The sequence below is a fragment of the Falco punctatus genome, assembly GCF_963210335.1.
Source record: "Falco punctatus genome assembly, chromosome: 2".
Lineage (NCBI taxonomy): Eukaryota > Metazoa > Chordata > Aves > Falconiformes > Falconidae > Falco > Falco punctatus.
Genome location: NC_137581.1, coordinates 92,549,961 through 92,567,548, shown reverse-complemented (window position 1 = coordinate 92,567,548; position 17,588 = coordinate 92,549,961). Strand labels below are relative to the sequence as shown.

The 17,588-nt window shown below is 42.0% G+C and overlaps 1 protein-coding gene across 5 annotated transcripts in view; it reads left to right on the top strand.

The window, feature by feature from the left end:
* Nucleotides 1-17,588, top strand: part of REPS2 (RALBP1 associated Eps domain containing 2) — a 104,250-nt gene that overhangs the window by 61,763 nt on the left and 24,899 nt on the right. For all 5 annotated transcript variants that reach the window (XM_080377147.1, XM_080377148.1, XM_080377150.1 and 2 more), the window contains 2 exons: nt 1,533-1,575; nt 4,153-4,289. In XM_080377147.1, the coding sequence (XP_080233273.1) occupies nt 1,533-1,575; nt 4,153-4,289 (180 nt within the window). The remainder of the gene's footprint in view (nt 1-1,532; nt 1,576-4,152; nt 4,290-17,588) is intronic.

The window sequence follows — 17,588 nt, the reverse complement described above, 5'->3', positions numbered from 1 at the left end:
TCAGTAGCATATATTTAATAATTGTGCATGTAATTTAATGATCAGCAATTGCAGCATTGGAAAAATTGGGTCATATGGCTGTAGGGAAGCAGTGTCTGAAGTTGTATTCTCTGGGAGTTCGACACGGAGAGAGAGAGGAGGATTATCACCACTGCATGTTTTAATAATAATTGCCTCTCCCTCCCTTAGTTGCTAGGAAGAGTTTGTTGCACAGAAATTTGGAATGACTGTGAGCTGGTTTGGTGGTGATAATAACCTACTAGAGCTTGGGTTACAAGTGGTCACTTGTGTCACTGCCAGCTGCATTTGGGTTTATTCCATCCAAAGCACCAACTAGCACTACGTGACCCTGAAAGCGGTTTCTTTTACAAAGTATGTGGCTGTATGTGCCATATGCTTCTGTGAGCCTAAACATCCTATGGAGGTTCTATGCGGCAGCCATTAAAAAGTCAGCATTTGCCATCTGCCGCCACAGATAGCTCCTGCTCTGCGTTTTGGAGGTTCTGTTGTATTCTCAGGTAGTGTTGTGGAGTAGCTGGTGATAAATGTCTGACTTGAAAGTAGGCGTATATCTGAAGGAAGTGAGAAACTGAGAATTATTTTCCCCCATCCCTCCCCCCAGTCTGCTCGCTTCTCTTAAGCGTTGTACCTTGATTAGGAGAATAATGGAAAAAGTACAAGGATTCACTTTGCATGTGTGTTGGGATCATTCATGCTGCTGTGATACCTTGAGGATATCTCAGTGGGCTGAGTCTGAAAGCAATCGCATAGATATGTTTTCTCAAAATTATCAGATGTTAGTAAGGAGAGTAACAGAAAAGTCACAAAAGGACTGTGTAAACCAAGGAACAGCCTCAAGGAATTACCCAGAGAAGATAAGTCAGCACGGTTGTTTTCCTATCACATACAGCCTGCATGTAGCAGGATATTTGGAATTCATCCAAACAAAAGAAACAGATTTTTTACATTGATAGAAATGTGTTTGATCAACACTTAGCCTGTGAAGCTTTCTACCTTCAAATATTTTTCCTTCCCAAATGCAAGTAGTCTCAACCTGAAGTGCTGATTTTTTCTATGGATGGTAAGAAGATGTTCTTTTATAGTAATTAGTTAAAGTATTTAGGAAGGACACAAACCTTTGTGCTTTGGGAGGCAGGACAACTAATAGATATCTGGGCTAGGAGTAAGATGTTTTCTGTGGCAAGTTTATCCTATTCCTTGTGCTGCTTTGTCACAGCTACATCCAGGAGTGCAGGGCAGAGCTGTCAGGCCTATTGCTTTTCCTGCATTCTGGTAACCAAATTAAAAGGTGAAGGTCTGACTACATGTGGGTGTTTGAATTCTTAGGACATTCACACACTACAAAAAACCAAGGGGAAGGAGAAGTGAAAATCAATCCCTGTTCCTCATGTGGGATGGGCGCACTCACATCCACATTTGCAACACATATTTTAATGAAGACTGATTCTGCAGCTAAAGGCATTTATTTAAAATATGATGGTTTAGTGGTTCTTTTTTCTTTTCTGTTCCAGTTGCTCAGGAATCTAATGCACTTAAAGCCAGACCACGATCCAGGTACTGCTTTCATTTCTATTTCGAGAGAAGACATGCTTTCCTCTGGTGTTAGAAGGTGTAAGAACTGGTGTTGCATTTGTAATTATTTTTTTTTTAATTGGCGTTGTGTTGGAGGTACAGCTCAGGTAAGACAGATTTACCAGGAGGGATCTGTAAGCTACAGACCCTACATAAGTACTGCCTGAGGGCCTTGTGATCCCTGATCATGAGACACAGGGACTTTAGCCTGTCTGGCCAGCCCTGCTGCCTTGTCAGGAGGTGACTGCCTCCAGCCCAGCCCCACGAGTGTCCTGGTGGGACGGCGGGGACCACCCCGTTGCGGGGACCATTCTCAGCAATTTTGTGCTGTTGGAACCTGCACAGTGGTTATGTATGGAGACACTGCACGCTACCACAGAAGCAGCAATAGTAGCTCAGTTCTCGGATGTGGGTGAGTGAATCGAATCGTTTCAATGGCATGCATGTACTTGACTGCAGCTGGTTGGTCTGTGATGGAAAAAATTAATGGACTTAGTGTCATGCACTAGAAATGACACCTGCTGAATTTGGATGTTTGAAAGAAAAGGGAAGCCTGTGCCAGAAAATATAATTTATAAATGGATTATCTGTTTGAGTTTGACTGTTTACCTTTCTGGTGTATAGCTGTGTCGTGTATTCACCTTCAAACTTTTTTTTTGGTGCTAGTTAGAGGGCTTCGTTTTAGCTTTTTTGTGTCTTGGGTAATGAGAGTATAATCAGGAGTTCCCTCCTTCCTTAGAAGCTTGTCAGAGCCTGCTAATAAGAGAGGATCAGCTATAAGCATGATAAATGAAGATTGAAATCCTCTGTTCTTAGGGCCTACATCCAGGAAGGCAAAACTGCCTTACATGCTATTTTTTCTGCTGCTAACCAAGGCTTTTTAGTTGTCATACCATTTTAGATTTTCTTGCTATGTTACTGAATCATAAACTGCAAATATACAAAACATGTAAAAAGTATTTTGTGTCAAAATGCATAAAACAGCAAGTGTTTAAACAAAAAGTCCCTTGAATGTGACTGTTGTGTCACATATGACTGTCTTGCACCTGACTGTATGTCACTACTTCAATGCAGAAGTTGACTGAAGATTCCTGAGTGCATCCTTGAACTCAGACCTTCTGCTGTGCTTCTTTGTAGCCTGGAGGGCTCTGTAACCTCGAGGGTCTCTGTCCTTAGGCGTGCTTGACCACCAGAGGCTATGATTCAAGTCTGTAACAGCTTTTGGCTCTGCGGTGTGGCTTTCTAGCCTAATTGGTGCAGATTCTCAGCTGTGGACTCTTACGTGACTTTAGGTGCCAGGTCTGCCTGCTGCTAGCAATGATTCACTGTCATAGAGCTCTGTGTTAGCACTGCTGGGACAGGCATATTTTTGCCTGGCAGCTTCTATCTTACTCCATCTTTAAAAAAACATATTTGAAAATCTTGAACTGTTCGGTTGTACAGTTTTAATACAAGTGAAATATACAATGCACAATATGGAGAGTAAAAGTATAAAACCTTAAGATCCTGATTCAAAGCTCTCACATCTATTTCAGGGAGTAGGGTTAGGTCTGATACGATAAGGCTATGGAATTCAAAACTCCACCAAGACAAAAAAATTCAGCATCAGTGGAGGTTTTTCTGTCACATGTAAATTTTGAAACAATTACGGCTCTCACTCCTGTATTTATTAGAGTTTACATCAGAAACATAGGATCAGCGTTGCCAAATGTCTGTCCTGCTAAAGAGCTGTTTTCTAACAGCAGCCTGTTTGGCAAAAAAATGATCCGTTTCCCATTAGTGGGAGTTATTTCTGTTCTACTTGAATGTGTTTTTGGTCTTGCCTGTCATGCATAATGTGTTACAGTAAGTGTAACATCTCACATTGTCAATGCTCATTTTGAACAAAGCTCTCGCTCTTGCAGAAAAGCTGGTAACTATAACAGCTGAAAAATATTGGACACTATTCAGCAAAATCAAAATTCTTAGCAAATGCGCTGCATTGGGATTTATGTGATGTGGAAGAGCCGAAAAAGATGTACTGAGCCATGTATTTGACCAGTTTTGGTCACTTTGGAGCCACTTAATTATTCTGGATTTTCCAGAATTCAATGACTGTTTGCTATGAAAAAATTACTCTAATAGTTAGGGTATTGTAGCTTACAAAATGTGTACTTGGCAAGAGGTAGGTTGAAGCTGTACCTATATAAACACTACCCTCACGGCTGGGAAAGGCGACAGAAGCTGTAAGGGGCATGGGGGGTGGAATTTTACTCAGGTTTATTCAAAACAGTTATCCTCTTGATGGTTAGTTACATAAGAAGGCCTGAAGCTGTGATATAAAATGCTTTAAAAAATACTAGCCCTGTAAGCATGATGTGTTCCTTGTATAGGTTCCTCTGCTGCCAAAGAAATCTGTCTTGTTATAATGGGGAACATTTAGTTATTAGGGCAAGGAATTTCCACCATGAATCTGAGTTCCGGTCAGCATGGTTTTAGGTACTATATGCTGTAGTTGTTTAAAGTTACTTTCTGAAATAAAATACGTTCTGCCTTTCCCCCCTCCCCTTTTTTCCTTAGGTCCTATTCTAGCACATCAATAGAAGATGCAATGAAAAAGGGAGAAGAGCCCCCTACTCCACCTCCAAGGCCACAGAAATCACATTCCAGAGCTTCCTCTTTGGATCTGAACAAAATATTTCAACAAAACACACAAGGTAAAGTTTGCTTTCTTTCCCCCTTTTGAGACCATTTAGGTTAGTTGCATACTTGGCAACCTGATCTGTTTGCACAAATGCTTGACAATATGTGCACACGCTCGCCTTTGCTATAAACGGTAATACACTGCAGAACAGAAGTAGCTGCACTTTTGCATTACGTTGCCACTGAGGGGAAAAATGGCTGTTGCTATAATTAAGGTGATCATAATGTTTTCTGGCGTGATAATGGGAAGCTTAACATATGGCAGTCTGTCATCACTGACTGTTTATAACTAGTCTGGCTGTTTAGACAACTCTCATCAGTAACTACAATATATTTGATTTTTATTACTATTTACTTTTTGTAGTTCAGAAGCAGGAGGAAAACCCTTAATGTTTAAATTGGGAGAAAGAGAGCAAACGTTTTTGATGTTAAAGTCTACCATAAGCATGGAGGCAATCAGAAACCGTTCTTTGAATAAAAAGAAAGGGCAATTTCTTTTGCCATGGGTGCATGTTGAGGGGAGAGAAAGAAAATGTCGAATAGCAGCCAGAGTGAACTGGAAGAAAATGGCTGACCAGCACATCAGTGTGTGAGTGTTCCTCTTGCCTCGCACAGTGAGCGGTGGAGAGAGGAGCTGTTTCTTCAGGGCAGCGGTCACCTAGCATTGCTGTGCTTTAGCAGTGTCCTTGAAACAGATGAGAGCTTTATGTGGTGCACACCAATCATCTGACTCAAGGACTAGGTTAAACATGGTCATGTTTATGCTTCAGAAGAAAGCCAAGGTTTGACTGTGTCAAGGAATGTTTTAATTGGGCTCTCTAATGTGGTTGTTGGAGTAGAAAAGAAAGGGTTTCACCTCTTGCCGTATGGGACTGTGCAAACACCAGAGAGAATTCAAGAAGCCTGCTGTGTGTGCTGAACCCTAAAACTCAACAGGAATAAACATTTGTGGTTTTTTTTCCCTTACACAGAGAAGCAATTCCTGATCTTCGACTGTGGTTCCTGTTTAGAGATCTCTTGCCTCCAATTTCGATATCATTATACATCAAAATAAAAACCCAAACACAGCCAAGCACACATGTTCCAAGGCAGCAAATCCTCTCAGAAACCTGATAAAAAGTATAACTGGAAGGAAATTAACTTGGATTTAAGTTTCTTTTGGAACACAAATGAAAGGAGAATGCAAATTCTCAAAGAAGTCATTCTGTGAATGAAAATTAACATCTTGCTTTTGAAATGGATAGTTTTGAAAGTCACCATTCCTTTTGAAGTAACATAATGATTTCTTCTGGACAACTTAACAAACTGACAGTGTTACAGTGAGTGCAGGAAAGGGTAACTTGTCCTATCAATACTTTTTGGAGGGTTTCCTCACTATAAGTGGGGCAATTAAGTAAGGGTAGGCAGTTGATTGCTTGCAAAAAAAGAAAGTGCTTTGCTCACCCTTCTACCGTTAACCATATTCAGTTCAAATTTATGGCTATTTATAGTTGGAACAAAAAGTGGCTCTACATTTGACAAATCCTGAAGTATAGTCTGCTACCAAATTGCAGAAATGTGGAAGGTCTTCCAGAGGTTCACCTTCCACCTGTACCTGCAGGATGTTTGCCAGTAATTTTTTGCTTTCTTGAATGTCCCCTGGTGGCAATGCTCAATATTCATGGTGGTTGTCTTCCTTTAACAGAGCTGTTAGATTTTATATCAAAAATGTAAATATTCATTGTGAAAGAATAAGGAGCAATTCGCAGCCTGGGAGGGTTTAAGGAAGAACTTGTTAAACAATTTGTAGCCCACCCCAAAGAAGAGTTTCAATTAAAATAAATCTGCATCATCAGAAGGAGGGGTTTAAATCAACCCATCCCAGTGCATCCAAGTACCATGGTGCATTTACCTTGCTCTACTTTGAAATAAAATGCCAGCACTGGAAGTCATATTTTCAGAAACATGTGCACACTTTTTCCAATCATTAAGCCCTGAATACTTGTTATTTTGCAACATCCTATTCATAATGTGACTTAAAATCAGAGAATGGTTTGGGTTGGAACAGACCTTAAAGATTGTCTGCTTCCAGCCCCCTGGCCATGGGCAGGGACACCTTCCACTAGACCAGGCTGCTCAAAGCCCCGTCCAGCCTGGCCTTGAACACTTCCAGGGATGGGGCATCCACAGGTCCTCTGGGCAGCCTGTTCCAGTGTCTTGCTACTCTCACAGGAAATAATTTCTTCTCAAAACCAATCTAAATCCATCCTCTTTCAGCTTAAAGCCCTTCCCTCTTGTCCTATTGCTATATGCCCTCGTAAAAAGTCTCTCTCCAGCTTTCTCGTAGGCACCCCTTAGGTCCTGGAAAGCTGCTAGAAGGACTCCCCAGAGCCTTGTCTTCTCCAGGCTGAACAAGCCCAGCTCTCTCAGCCTGTCTTCATAGCAGACGTGCTCCAGCCCTCTGATCATCTTCGTGGCCCTCCTCTGAACTCACTCCAACAGGTCCACGTCCTCTATATGTTGGGAGCTCCAGAGCTGAACGCAGTGCTCCAGGTTGGGTCTCACCAGAGTGGAGTAGAGGGGGAGAACCTCCTCCCTTGACCTGCTGGTCAGGCTTCCTTTGGTGCAGACCAAGATGCGGTTGGCTTTCTGGGCTGCAGGCGCACATTGTTGGGCTGTGCTGAACTTTCTGTTTGACAGCACCCGCAGGTCTTTCTTCTCAGGGCTGCTCTCAATCCGCTCTGCACCCAGCCTGTATTTGTGCTTGGGATGGCCCCGACCCTCGCGCAGGACCTTGCACTTGTTGAACTTCATGAGGTCTGCACGGCACCACCTTTCAAGCCTGTCAGGGTTCCTCTGGATGGCATCTCTTCCCTCCAGCGTGTTGACCACACCACACCACACAGCTTGGTGTCGCTGGCAGACGTGCTGAGGGTGCACTCGATCCCGCTGTCTGTGTCACTGACAAAGATGTTAAACAGTGCCGGTCCCAACACGGGTCCCCGAGGAACGCCACTCATCACCCGTCTCCACTTTGACATTGAGCCATCGACGGCAACTCTTTGAGTGTGACCATCCAGCCAATTCCTTATCCATGAAGTGGTCCATCCATCAAATCCATGTCTCTCCAGAGACAAGGATGTTGTGCAGGGCAGTGTTAAATGCTTTGCACAAGTCCAGGTAGATGATGCTCTTCCCTTAATCACCAACGCTGCAACTCACTTGTAGAAGGCCACCAAATTTGTGAGGCACCATTTGCCCTTAATGAAGCCATGCTGGCTGTCACCAATATCACCTCCTTATTTTCCATGGGCCTTAGCACAGGATCTGCTCCATGATCTTGCTGGACACAGAGGTGAGACTGATTTGCCTGCAGTTACCCAGGTTTTCCTTATTACCCTTTTCACCAATGGGGTTATGTTTCCCTCCTTCCAGGGCTGCCACAGCTTCTCAAATACGATGGAGAATGGCTTAGCCACTTCATCTGCCATTTCCCTCAGGACCTGCAGATGCATCTCATCAGGTCCCATGGACTTGTGCACCTTCAGGTTCCTTAGATGGTCTTGAACCTGATCTTCTCCAACAGTGGGTTGTTCTTCATTCTCCCAGTCACTGTTGTTGTCTTCTGCAGCTTGGGTGGTGTGGCTGGATTTTATACAGCTGCTTTTTTCCCTGCTTCTCTTGTTTTGATCACTTTCATCCCTTTTTTTCATTCTTTTCCCTGTTGATCTTGCTTTTCAGTAAAAGTTCTAGCCTCATCATTTTTGGATACCTTTTTCATCTAGACACAGTTCTTCCTGAGCAAATGGTCATTGTTTTGGAGCCAGACTCTTCCAAGGTGCACTTTTCACTTTCTATAAAGGTAGTTTGTAGGAAGGCAGAGGCATTGAACACTGTTATCTTAAACCAAAGAGCCTTGCCCAAAAAATGTGTGTGTGTTTGCGTGAAGTAAATTATACACAGTTGTATAACAAGAAGCTGTATTCTTTTTTCTGCTGATAGTATAAAAAATGAAGTTAGGATAATTTCCGTCTGCCATCAGAAAAGATACAGTTACGTATTTACAAACAGATGACGTGGTGGCAATATACTATTTAGGTTTCTTGGTTATTGGGATAATACATCCTGACATAAATATCAAACCTGATGTGTTTCTATCCACAGGTCGGTTGATTACTTTCTGTCCTAATGTACTTTTGACAGAATTTTTGCTAAAGCAAAGGTTTTCTTTCTGCCTTTCTTCCTAGGTTTTAAAATATAGTCCCATTGTCACAGCTGAACCACTAAAATCAGCTGGAAGGACCACACCTTCTAGCACCACCATATTGCCTAGTGTCAGTACAGAAAACCAGACTGTAAAAACCAACCATTTTAATAGCTTTCAGGGTATATCCAACATGATTAGAATAATCCCATTTTGGTACATTATGTTTTGTTCTACTAATTCTTGTTCAGAAATAATTCTGCTTTTGGGAGTTTGGTGGATAATCTACTCCCCTGCCTGCAAAGGAGTGCTCAGTAGTAGTGAGTTTTATTTTCAGTTCCTTGTTGGTCACGTTGATCTATAGGTATCACTTCTTTAATTGTAAAGCCATGAGTGGTTTGGAGCGTTTCTTTGTTTATTTCATATTTAAAGGCCAGAAAAAGAAAAATGTCTCTTCGAGTAAATTCAGCCAAAGAGTGTGGCAGATCTTTGTTGTGAGCACGGGTTTTTGGGGGGCTATTTTTGTTTTTCATTTACTACTGATATATCACGTTTGCTGCCATTGATTGCCCCTCTCCTGGCAAGTATACACAGAAAGCATTTACCTGTGATGGCTGGGATGTCCAGCAATGCATTAACCACGGAAACTGTGCTTTAGAATTGTAATTGGGACATAACTGCACTTGAAGGAGGCACCTTCATTCATACTATGATGCAGCACTCTTCTGGGACGCTGTAACTAGTGATACTCGGGAAAGACGTAAGAAACCAAGAGAACTTACTGAAAGGCTCCACCTTCTGAAATGTCCATACGTGAATTTCTGTTAAGAGACAAGTCTCTTCTTTTTTTTTTTTTTTTTTTTTTTTTTTTTTTTAAATAAGCATGTAATCTTTATATTGGCATCTGAAAAGAATTTAGTACTGCTAGATTCTCAATGTATTTATTTTGTTGAATATATAACCTCTGGCATTTTGCCTGCGTACATATTAAGTAAATACTTGTCTAGGTTGTATGTGTTCCTGGAAAGACAACAGCAGGTTTTAAGCAGAAACAAAATTGTCATTTTAAATGTGTACCTCACCTAGTTTACATCTTCATTTCTTCTCTAGCCCGCTGTCTGGTCAGGTACAAGTCAAGAGCTCCCCGGGTAAGCCCGCAAAGCTTTCCTGCAGTGTTCGCCCAGGTTGTTGGCAGAATTAGTTGCTCTCTGGGGTTCCTTGTGCTCCCTTCTCTCTGTCTTGTGACCTGGGTGAGTGAGCAGGTATTGAGGGGGCGAAAAGTGGTGCAGCTGGAGCCCAGGGTCCTGCAGCAAGGCCCCCCGCCACCTTTTATCCTCAGCAGTAGCAGTAAGCTAGGGTCTGACTTGGGGTAACTCAGGGACTGGGGCAAGTCTCAGCTTAAGTATGGAAACGCAAATACATATACTTTGTATTCTAGCGTTTTGCTCCGTTATATTTTCTGCCCAAGGCAACCACTAAAGAATTTACTTCTGGGCAATTATTGGCAGCGGCAGATACAGATGCCTCTGAAATACATTTTACTTCCCATTTAGTTTCATTTCTGGATTGCATAACTTCTTTTAATTAACGTTTCTGTTGAACAGAGGATACTTGTTTGGAAAAGAGAATTTGCTTTGAAGAAACAACAAAAAAATTGTCATAAACAGTGTACTTTCATGTTGATATGGAAGAAGATCTAACATCTCTGTGTAATTCACCAAAACAGCCATATAACTATTTACAAATGAATTTTTGACTGAAGGTTTTCAGCGCTTATTTGCTTTTGAAACTTGCCTCCTGCTGCGGCTGTGCCTGCAGCGAAGAATGCTTGGAATGCAGGCACCATTTCTTATGTTGGCTTGTAAGCCAATACTCACTGTAACCTGAATTCACTCCTTTGGGGGTGCTGGTTTCAGCCAACAACATTGGGGCTAGTATTTTTTGGGGTTTCTCCTTCTTGAGATGGGAGGTGTTAAGTACCAGACTTGACACAGCTCAGCATTTTATTGTAAGTGCAGTGTTTTCTGTTACAGATGATGTTTTATTAACTACAGTCAGATCTGTAACCTCTGCTTACCTCTGCTGAGCTAGTGGTGGCTGCCAATCAAGACAGTGTTCCCTGTGCTCTTAAGTGTAGTATTCAAAGAAAAGGAAGAAGGGAACAGATGTATTGGTGTACGTCAGCATTCCTGTAAGTGATATGTGCGGGCACACTTATTGCTTATGTATTCCTTCATATACACGTTTCCCACACAGTTTAAAGTGGTACTTTTATCATACGACTCTGTCAGTACAAACTTCTTTCTGCACCCTTCAATTTTCTTAGTGCTAGAGGAAGACTGGTGTTCAGCATCACATTTTATCCTCTTTTTTCATACCTTTAAAGAAAACTCTTCATTATTATTTCCTTCATCAAATCTTCATTCAATTAGCACAACCTTTCCTTGAACGTACAGACTTGGTGGGTTTTATTTGCCAAGTGTGGAGACTTCTGAACAGTAAGCGTGTGTTGAGATGTCTTTGGTTTTTCGTTTTTGCTCAACCACAACCAAATTTTATATATTTCTAAATGTTTTCAGTCCACGTAACAAAATGCTTTTGTAATTGTATGGGAAAGAAGATTTGGAGAATTTAAATGATTGTTGCTCCATTGTCATACACATTTTGATCACACCTTGTCATACACAGGTCCAAATAGTAACTATAATACTGTTTCCAGCTGTTTTCAGCTACATCGTATTTTTAGCTTAGTGAGCCCAATGCAGGTAACTTTCCCTTTTGGGGACATGGAACTGGGTACTAAAAATCCTGCCAAACTTAACCTAGGTAAGTATGATTACTGCATTATCTTCTGTATTCTTTTATGCTTAACTATTTGCTAGTAAATATTTCTATCTATTGAGGTTAGCTGTCTGCAGGTCTCTAAAGGCAGGCTTTTAAGGGGTTATGCAGGGGGTTGTGTTTTTTGTGTTACCATAAATACAGGTTTCTCACTAACGTTTTGCTTCAAAGCTGAAGTGACAAAGGGAACCTAGAATAGTAATGTCCTTTTTTATGCTGGATTTAGATCACAGTCAATTTAATTAGGTAATTAATTTTCAGGACCACTTCCTCTCATTGCTCTTGTATTGGTCTTGATTTAGTAAAATCCAACTACTTTCTTGGGTAATAGAGCTGGATTTCACTCATGCTGTAGCACTATGCTATCTTGCGTATTACTGCGTTGAGTTGATTAATCAGAACAAAACATTAAATTAGGAGAATGGTAGTTTTGAAGGACCTTTATTTTAGAGTAGTGATAAAGGCAAATACCATCAGCAAAATATGCCGTTTCACTGAATATCATTTGCACAGTACAGAAGAGTTCTAATGTTGCCAGCTTCATTAAGAGTGTAGAGTCAAGTTAATACCTTCGGTTATAACAACCTTTGGTTGTAACAGCGATTGTAATTTAAATTAAAAATGTCTTTTATGCATAAACCATAGAGAACACAAAATTGAGCTGCTGTTCATATTCTGCTCCAACACTGTATCCCTGCAATGAAAATAATGTGACATGCTTTCTTAACATAAATGTTGCAAAAATATTTTTTTTAAACGTGGAATGGATTTTATTTTTTTCTCTTGGGACTTAGCTCCTGATCTGTTACTGGAGCTGCTGTTTTCTTCTAGCCCTGTTCCCCTTTACAATCTGTATGTGATCATTGAACTGAGCTTATTCTGAATAAAATATGAATGCCTTCCCTCTGATTTGAACAGAAGAGTTTTACGCCTCCCAGCCTTTTAGAACTTTTTAATGAAGGATTTGTGTGTTTACAGCTATGCAACTTATTTCTTTGCCCAACTGGACAAGGACATAATTAAGGTTGAATAGGCTGGAGAAAAAAACAGGGAGCTTATAAATGGATGAATGGTGATTACATTATAGGAATCTGATGGGGCAACTTATTTCTGCGGTTTTAGATTTTAAGTGTTTATGTCTATCCCTAGGGGCTCAGTCCAAAGAGTACTTGTATGCAGACTGGGGTAAATCTTGCCAGCATTTCAAGTGAAACTGTTTCTTGACAGTTTGTGTAAATGAAACTTCTTCTAAATGATTTTTTTTCTCCATTTTTCTAATCTTAGTTCTTTCTGGAATTGAGGAATGGTTTACAGTTTGTTTCCATTCTGTTGCAGGTTGTTAAAAATGAAATTTTAATGCAAAATCTCTTTTCTACTGAAAATAGTTAAGCTTGAAATGTTCTCAACTGGCCCTACCAGCCCCACTGACCTATTTTCATGATCCCATGTGGGTTACTCTGTTCCATGCAAAAAACGTTAGTCAGTCATAGAACAGCTTTACAGGTTAAACAAGAGAGGGTCTGCTATTGCTCATCTGGAACGGGGCTGTGGGGGGGTGTGGGGTCGGGTCAGAGGGGGCAAGTTGTCTCCCTTGTGGGGGAGACCCCAGAGATGCAGATGTCGTGAAGTGACTGAGCCGCAGTGGGACTGAAGGGCTGGTGTGTGGTAGCCCACTGCTCTTCCCGGGTCCCGTGTGCCTGCTCTGAGGTGTTCGTGTTGGAAGTGGTCACAGGTGGCATGTACTGGAGCCTCCAGCACTCCCACTGGCATCTCCAGGGGGTATGAAGCTCTGGCAGCGTGGATCTGAGAGAAGTAGGTGGAGGGACTGTGCCTCCCTGTGGGTGGAGTGAAGCTAAACATGAAGCCAGAGGGAGCAAAATTGTGAGTATTTTTGTTTAACGGGGGAGGGAGAAGGCAGAAACAATTGCCAGATAGAAACACATAAACAATTGCCAGATAGAAACACACAGAAAAGGAAGGGGTAGGGAAAACAGTAACTAGAAAATGAAATGGTTTAGGGAAAACGAGGGACAGAAAGCTGAAAATACAGATGTAGATGTGTGATGCAAAACAGAAAATAGGAGTTTTAAAAAAAGTCTGTTTTACAGGTTTTACTTAAAACATGCTGAGTTTTATGGATAGGGCATTAAAAAAGGCATCATAAAACACACCTCTAACGGTGTCCTGCTTGTTTGATATGAAAGTGACCCATCAAATATGTAAGTACACCAGGGTCCTAAGTGAAGTCACACCTGCAAATTCATGGTGCAGAAGCATTAATTGCTTAAGGTCTGGCTATATTTCTTTCTAATTACTTGGCAAGTACTTGGATAATTTTCCACACAACTGAGGTATGAATGATGTTCTGTATGACTGGCACGTGAAGCACACCTGTAACAAGAGTGTGCCTGTGATATCCAGGGGTGTGTATCACCTGCTGTGATGCATGAAGCTTTCCTCTGAGCAGGTTCCCAAAACTAACTGTGAGAAGAAAGGTTACTCTGTCACTAGTGATGCTTTCTGCAGTCTTTCTACAAACCTGGTAACAAAATTAATATTGGGAGTCTAATTTTTTTTTTTTGCATTAATAAGAATTATTGAAACAGCTCTCTCGGTAAATAGGTATTTCACAACTCCCTTACTAGAATCCTTCATTAAATTTACATTCTTGGCTACAGCTTTGAATTTTTTTTTCTTGCTGCAACTTTTTGCAGACATAGTAGTGTGAATTAATAAATCAGATCTCTTGAAAAACAATTGTTTCACAATCCCCTTGCTAATGGTGAATGTAAATAAATGGAGTGCAGGAAACGGTATCAGTATTATGGAATATCCAAGTACCAATTTCAGTGAACAAGAAGGGAGGTTTTGTAAGACAAATGTAAACAGAAACCAGCGTAGACACAGAACTTTTCTGCGGTCTGCCTTTGGCAACAGAAGCAGGGAAAGTATCTAAAAACTTCTCCAAAGTAGTGTCAGGGTGGAAGGGTGAAAATGTCAGCTTTCCAAAATACATAAGGAACCGAAGCCTTATGTCGTTTGAGGAACTGGAGAATAATTTGTTCTGTTGGCTTTTTTGAACTGTTTTCAGTATTGCAGATCCTTTGCTTCCTGATAAAACAAACTGGTTGGTCTTTTGTTAAACCAGATCTGGGAGCTGAGCACTCTGAAGCAGCATAAACGGGTGTAAATCTGCCATGCAACAAGCTTCTCCCTTGATCCAACAGTGCTGTAGCTTCTACTTGAAAACTACCAAACACTTCAGCCAGACTCTAAGGAACCCAGTCAGAGTTTTCTCCCAATTTAAGACCCTGGGTGGTCCCCACCCAGTTGCAGAAGAGGGGGGTGGGCTGGTGGTGGGGAAGCAAGAACCTGGGTTTAGGTCACCTGGATCCAGGTCAGCCTGGATTTAGGCTGGGTTTGCTTGGGGCTGTACCCTCTGTGTGAGCTGAGAAATAAGAGGAGCGACCAAACTCTGGGTGCCCTTTTGATCATGGGGTGAAAGGTGTGCAGGGTTTTGATGTGAGATGAGGTCAGGCTCCTTTGGTAGGTGGTATCTAGTTTCACTTTGGCTAGCAAGGTACAAAATGGCCCTTGACCTGGGGAAACCACCCTTCTTTCAGGACACTACTCGTGTACGTATTCAGTTCAGATGAGAAAAAGGAGAACGTTTTTTTTTCATGCAAAGCTTTAATTTGTCTGAGGTGATACCCAGGGTAATGTGATAGATGTACAACTGAGAAGGAAGACAACTGCAAAGAATGGAAATAAAATGAATATCTGACATGGAAGTGTTTCAGGAAGTATGATATTGTATGCTGCTGTTCCAGTATTAATAATTTTAAAAAACAGCGTGCATCCAGAAGCTCCGTGTATTATGGCAGTTTTCTTCAATACCAAGGAACAAGAGGGCAAGTGACTGTCATTGAGGGAGACAGATGCAGCACGATGCTCTTACAGGTTGCTCTAAAGCATCCCCCAAGAACCCACGTTTGTTCTACCCAAATTTTCGTGTCCTCTGCCGCTGTGCCTGGTGAGCTAAAGACCTACTTCCTATAGGTTTGACTGGACTACGGTAACTTTGTTTTTCCGTGGTCTCTTCTTCCTAGCTCTATTAAGTCAAGTAAAGGGGCTGTCTGGATGGTTGCCATGATTGGTATTTTTCACTGCCATGGGTAATGAAAATGCTGAGGGTTGGTGTTGTCTGCTAGGGAGGCTGGAGGCAGTGGTGTGGCCAGATAGGGTGGCATGGCCTGTTCCCAGAGTGCACAGTTATGGCCTGGTGTTTGTTTTAAAATATTAATCTAGCTTCAGATTGGAAAATCTGGCGGGGGGTATCTAGTGTCGTGTCCCATTAGTGCTGTCAGACCTTTGTGATTGCCGAAATAGGGCAGAAAAATGGTCCTGGAAGCTTCTCATGCAGATAACCTGCCTTAAAGTGTAAACATGCTAAGTAGAGAGCCATGATTTTTTTAACTGAAAGCCTTATCACTATCTTTGTGGGAGTAACTAGTGTGTGAAAATGCTATCGTTTACAGGAATACATGTGACATGAATACTGGATATACTTAAATCTCTTTTACTGGTACCTGTATGGCCTTTCCACAGTCTATCTCTGAGATTTGCTCTACATGGCTCACTTAGGTTTGAATGCCAGCAAGCTGCTCAGTAACTGGGCGATCTGTGTGGGGTCCATCCTGCTCCCTCAGCTCCCTCTGCTTTTGTACAGGGTGTGAAGACTTGTTTTCAAAGAGCAATGCTGTGCAGCTTATCCAGGCTCTGAGGTGTGCACCTAGAAATACATTTCTCTGTTCACCGCTCAGTCCTGGGGTACTTGCTTTCATTTTGGAAGCAGAACTCCCCCTCTCTCTGTGTTCGCTTTCTGAGCTAACATAACAATGCCATCTCTTAACAGCAGGAACTGATCTTTGCGGGGCAGTCTCCCAGGGAAGGAGGGTATTCTGGAATAGCCTAATAGTACAAGTCACCTGCTGATACACATAAAAAAGCTATGAGTATCTGTTAATACTCTTTTAGGGTAGTGACACTAGAAAAGGCTGAAGCATGCAGCATCTGTCATTAAATTTTTTTTCATTGCCCTGTGGGGAAAAAGAAGTGAGGTTTTTTTTTTGTAAGTTGTTACGAGTCCTCGAAAGTCAACTAACTTTTGTCTAGCAATTGTGCTTGCATAAGCATGATTTCCTTCCAACAACAGGCCAAAGATGTTCTGCAACAGCAGGAATTTTATGAATATTTCATGAGTAGCTTAAGTTAGAATTTTCAGGATTAAAAAGAGGAAACTGGGTCAAATGCACATGGTGTAAGCATCTAACTACTTCAATGCTAAATTCATTTATGTCGTATTTTGAAAGCTGAGGAAGCAGGGGTTTTTGGAGATGATGTTTTGGTGTGGTGGTATTTTATTCTTTTTTTATTTGACCAACTTGCTAGAAAATAATTTTTCCCTTTGGAATTTTTGGGCCAAATCCAAGGAGACTTGTGGAGTTTCACAATGTGTGCAACCACTTCAAGAGATACTTTTCCCACAAGCCCAGCACCTTTCTCTGTAAAGACTGCACTGCTGCTTTCCTAGGTGTGTATCGCTGGGTTTGAAGAATCAGGGAACAAGGGCTGTATCCCCGACAACTGAAGTTGAGGCGAGTTCTCAATGGATGCAGCTTTTGCAGTAAATCTTTTGAGAGCCTGCCAGAGTGTAAACCAGCAAATACAAAACTGATGGGCCCTGGCGAGGGCTCCATCTATTGGGAAGGGCTGAGGGAGCTGCTGGGGCTGGTGCCTGCCCGCAGCACCACTACCCCTGGCTCCGTGTGCCCCTTCCCAGGGACCCCCATGCTCATGGCAGCAGTGCATGCCGTAGCTTCATGTTTGGGCTACCAGGGGCTTGCTAAGGAGAGTGCATGACTCGTGCTCCCCCGTGACCTGAGAGCAGAGGTGATACCTTTGCGGTGACAGTCACTGGTGGTGGTGGGAAGGTGAGGTGCACACAGGTGTTTTCCATGGAGCGTTGCACACAGCTCCTACAAGGTTTCCTGAAGATAAACGTGTCATGCTGAGCGTACATACTAGTCTGCTCTTACAGGATACAGCTGATGGACCTTCAGAGTGCAGTGGGTTTGAGTTAGATGGTGGTTTCAAATACTGGTTTTGGCAACTACAGTTGCCAAAGCCACTGCTGGTGCTCAGATACATGAATTAATAACCTGAAGTTCAGACTAAAGGAAAGGAAGGTTTTTTACTCCACTGTTCCTTTCTAAAGATCAATTGTGCA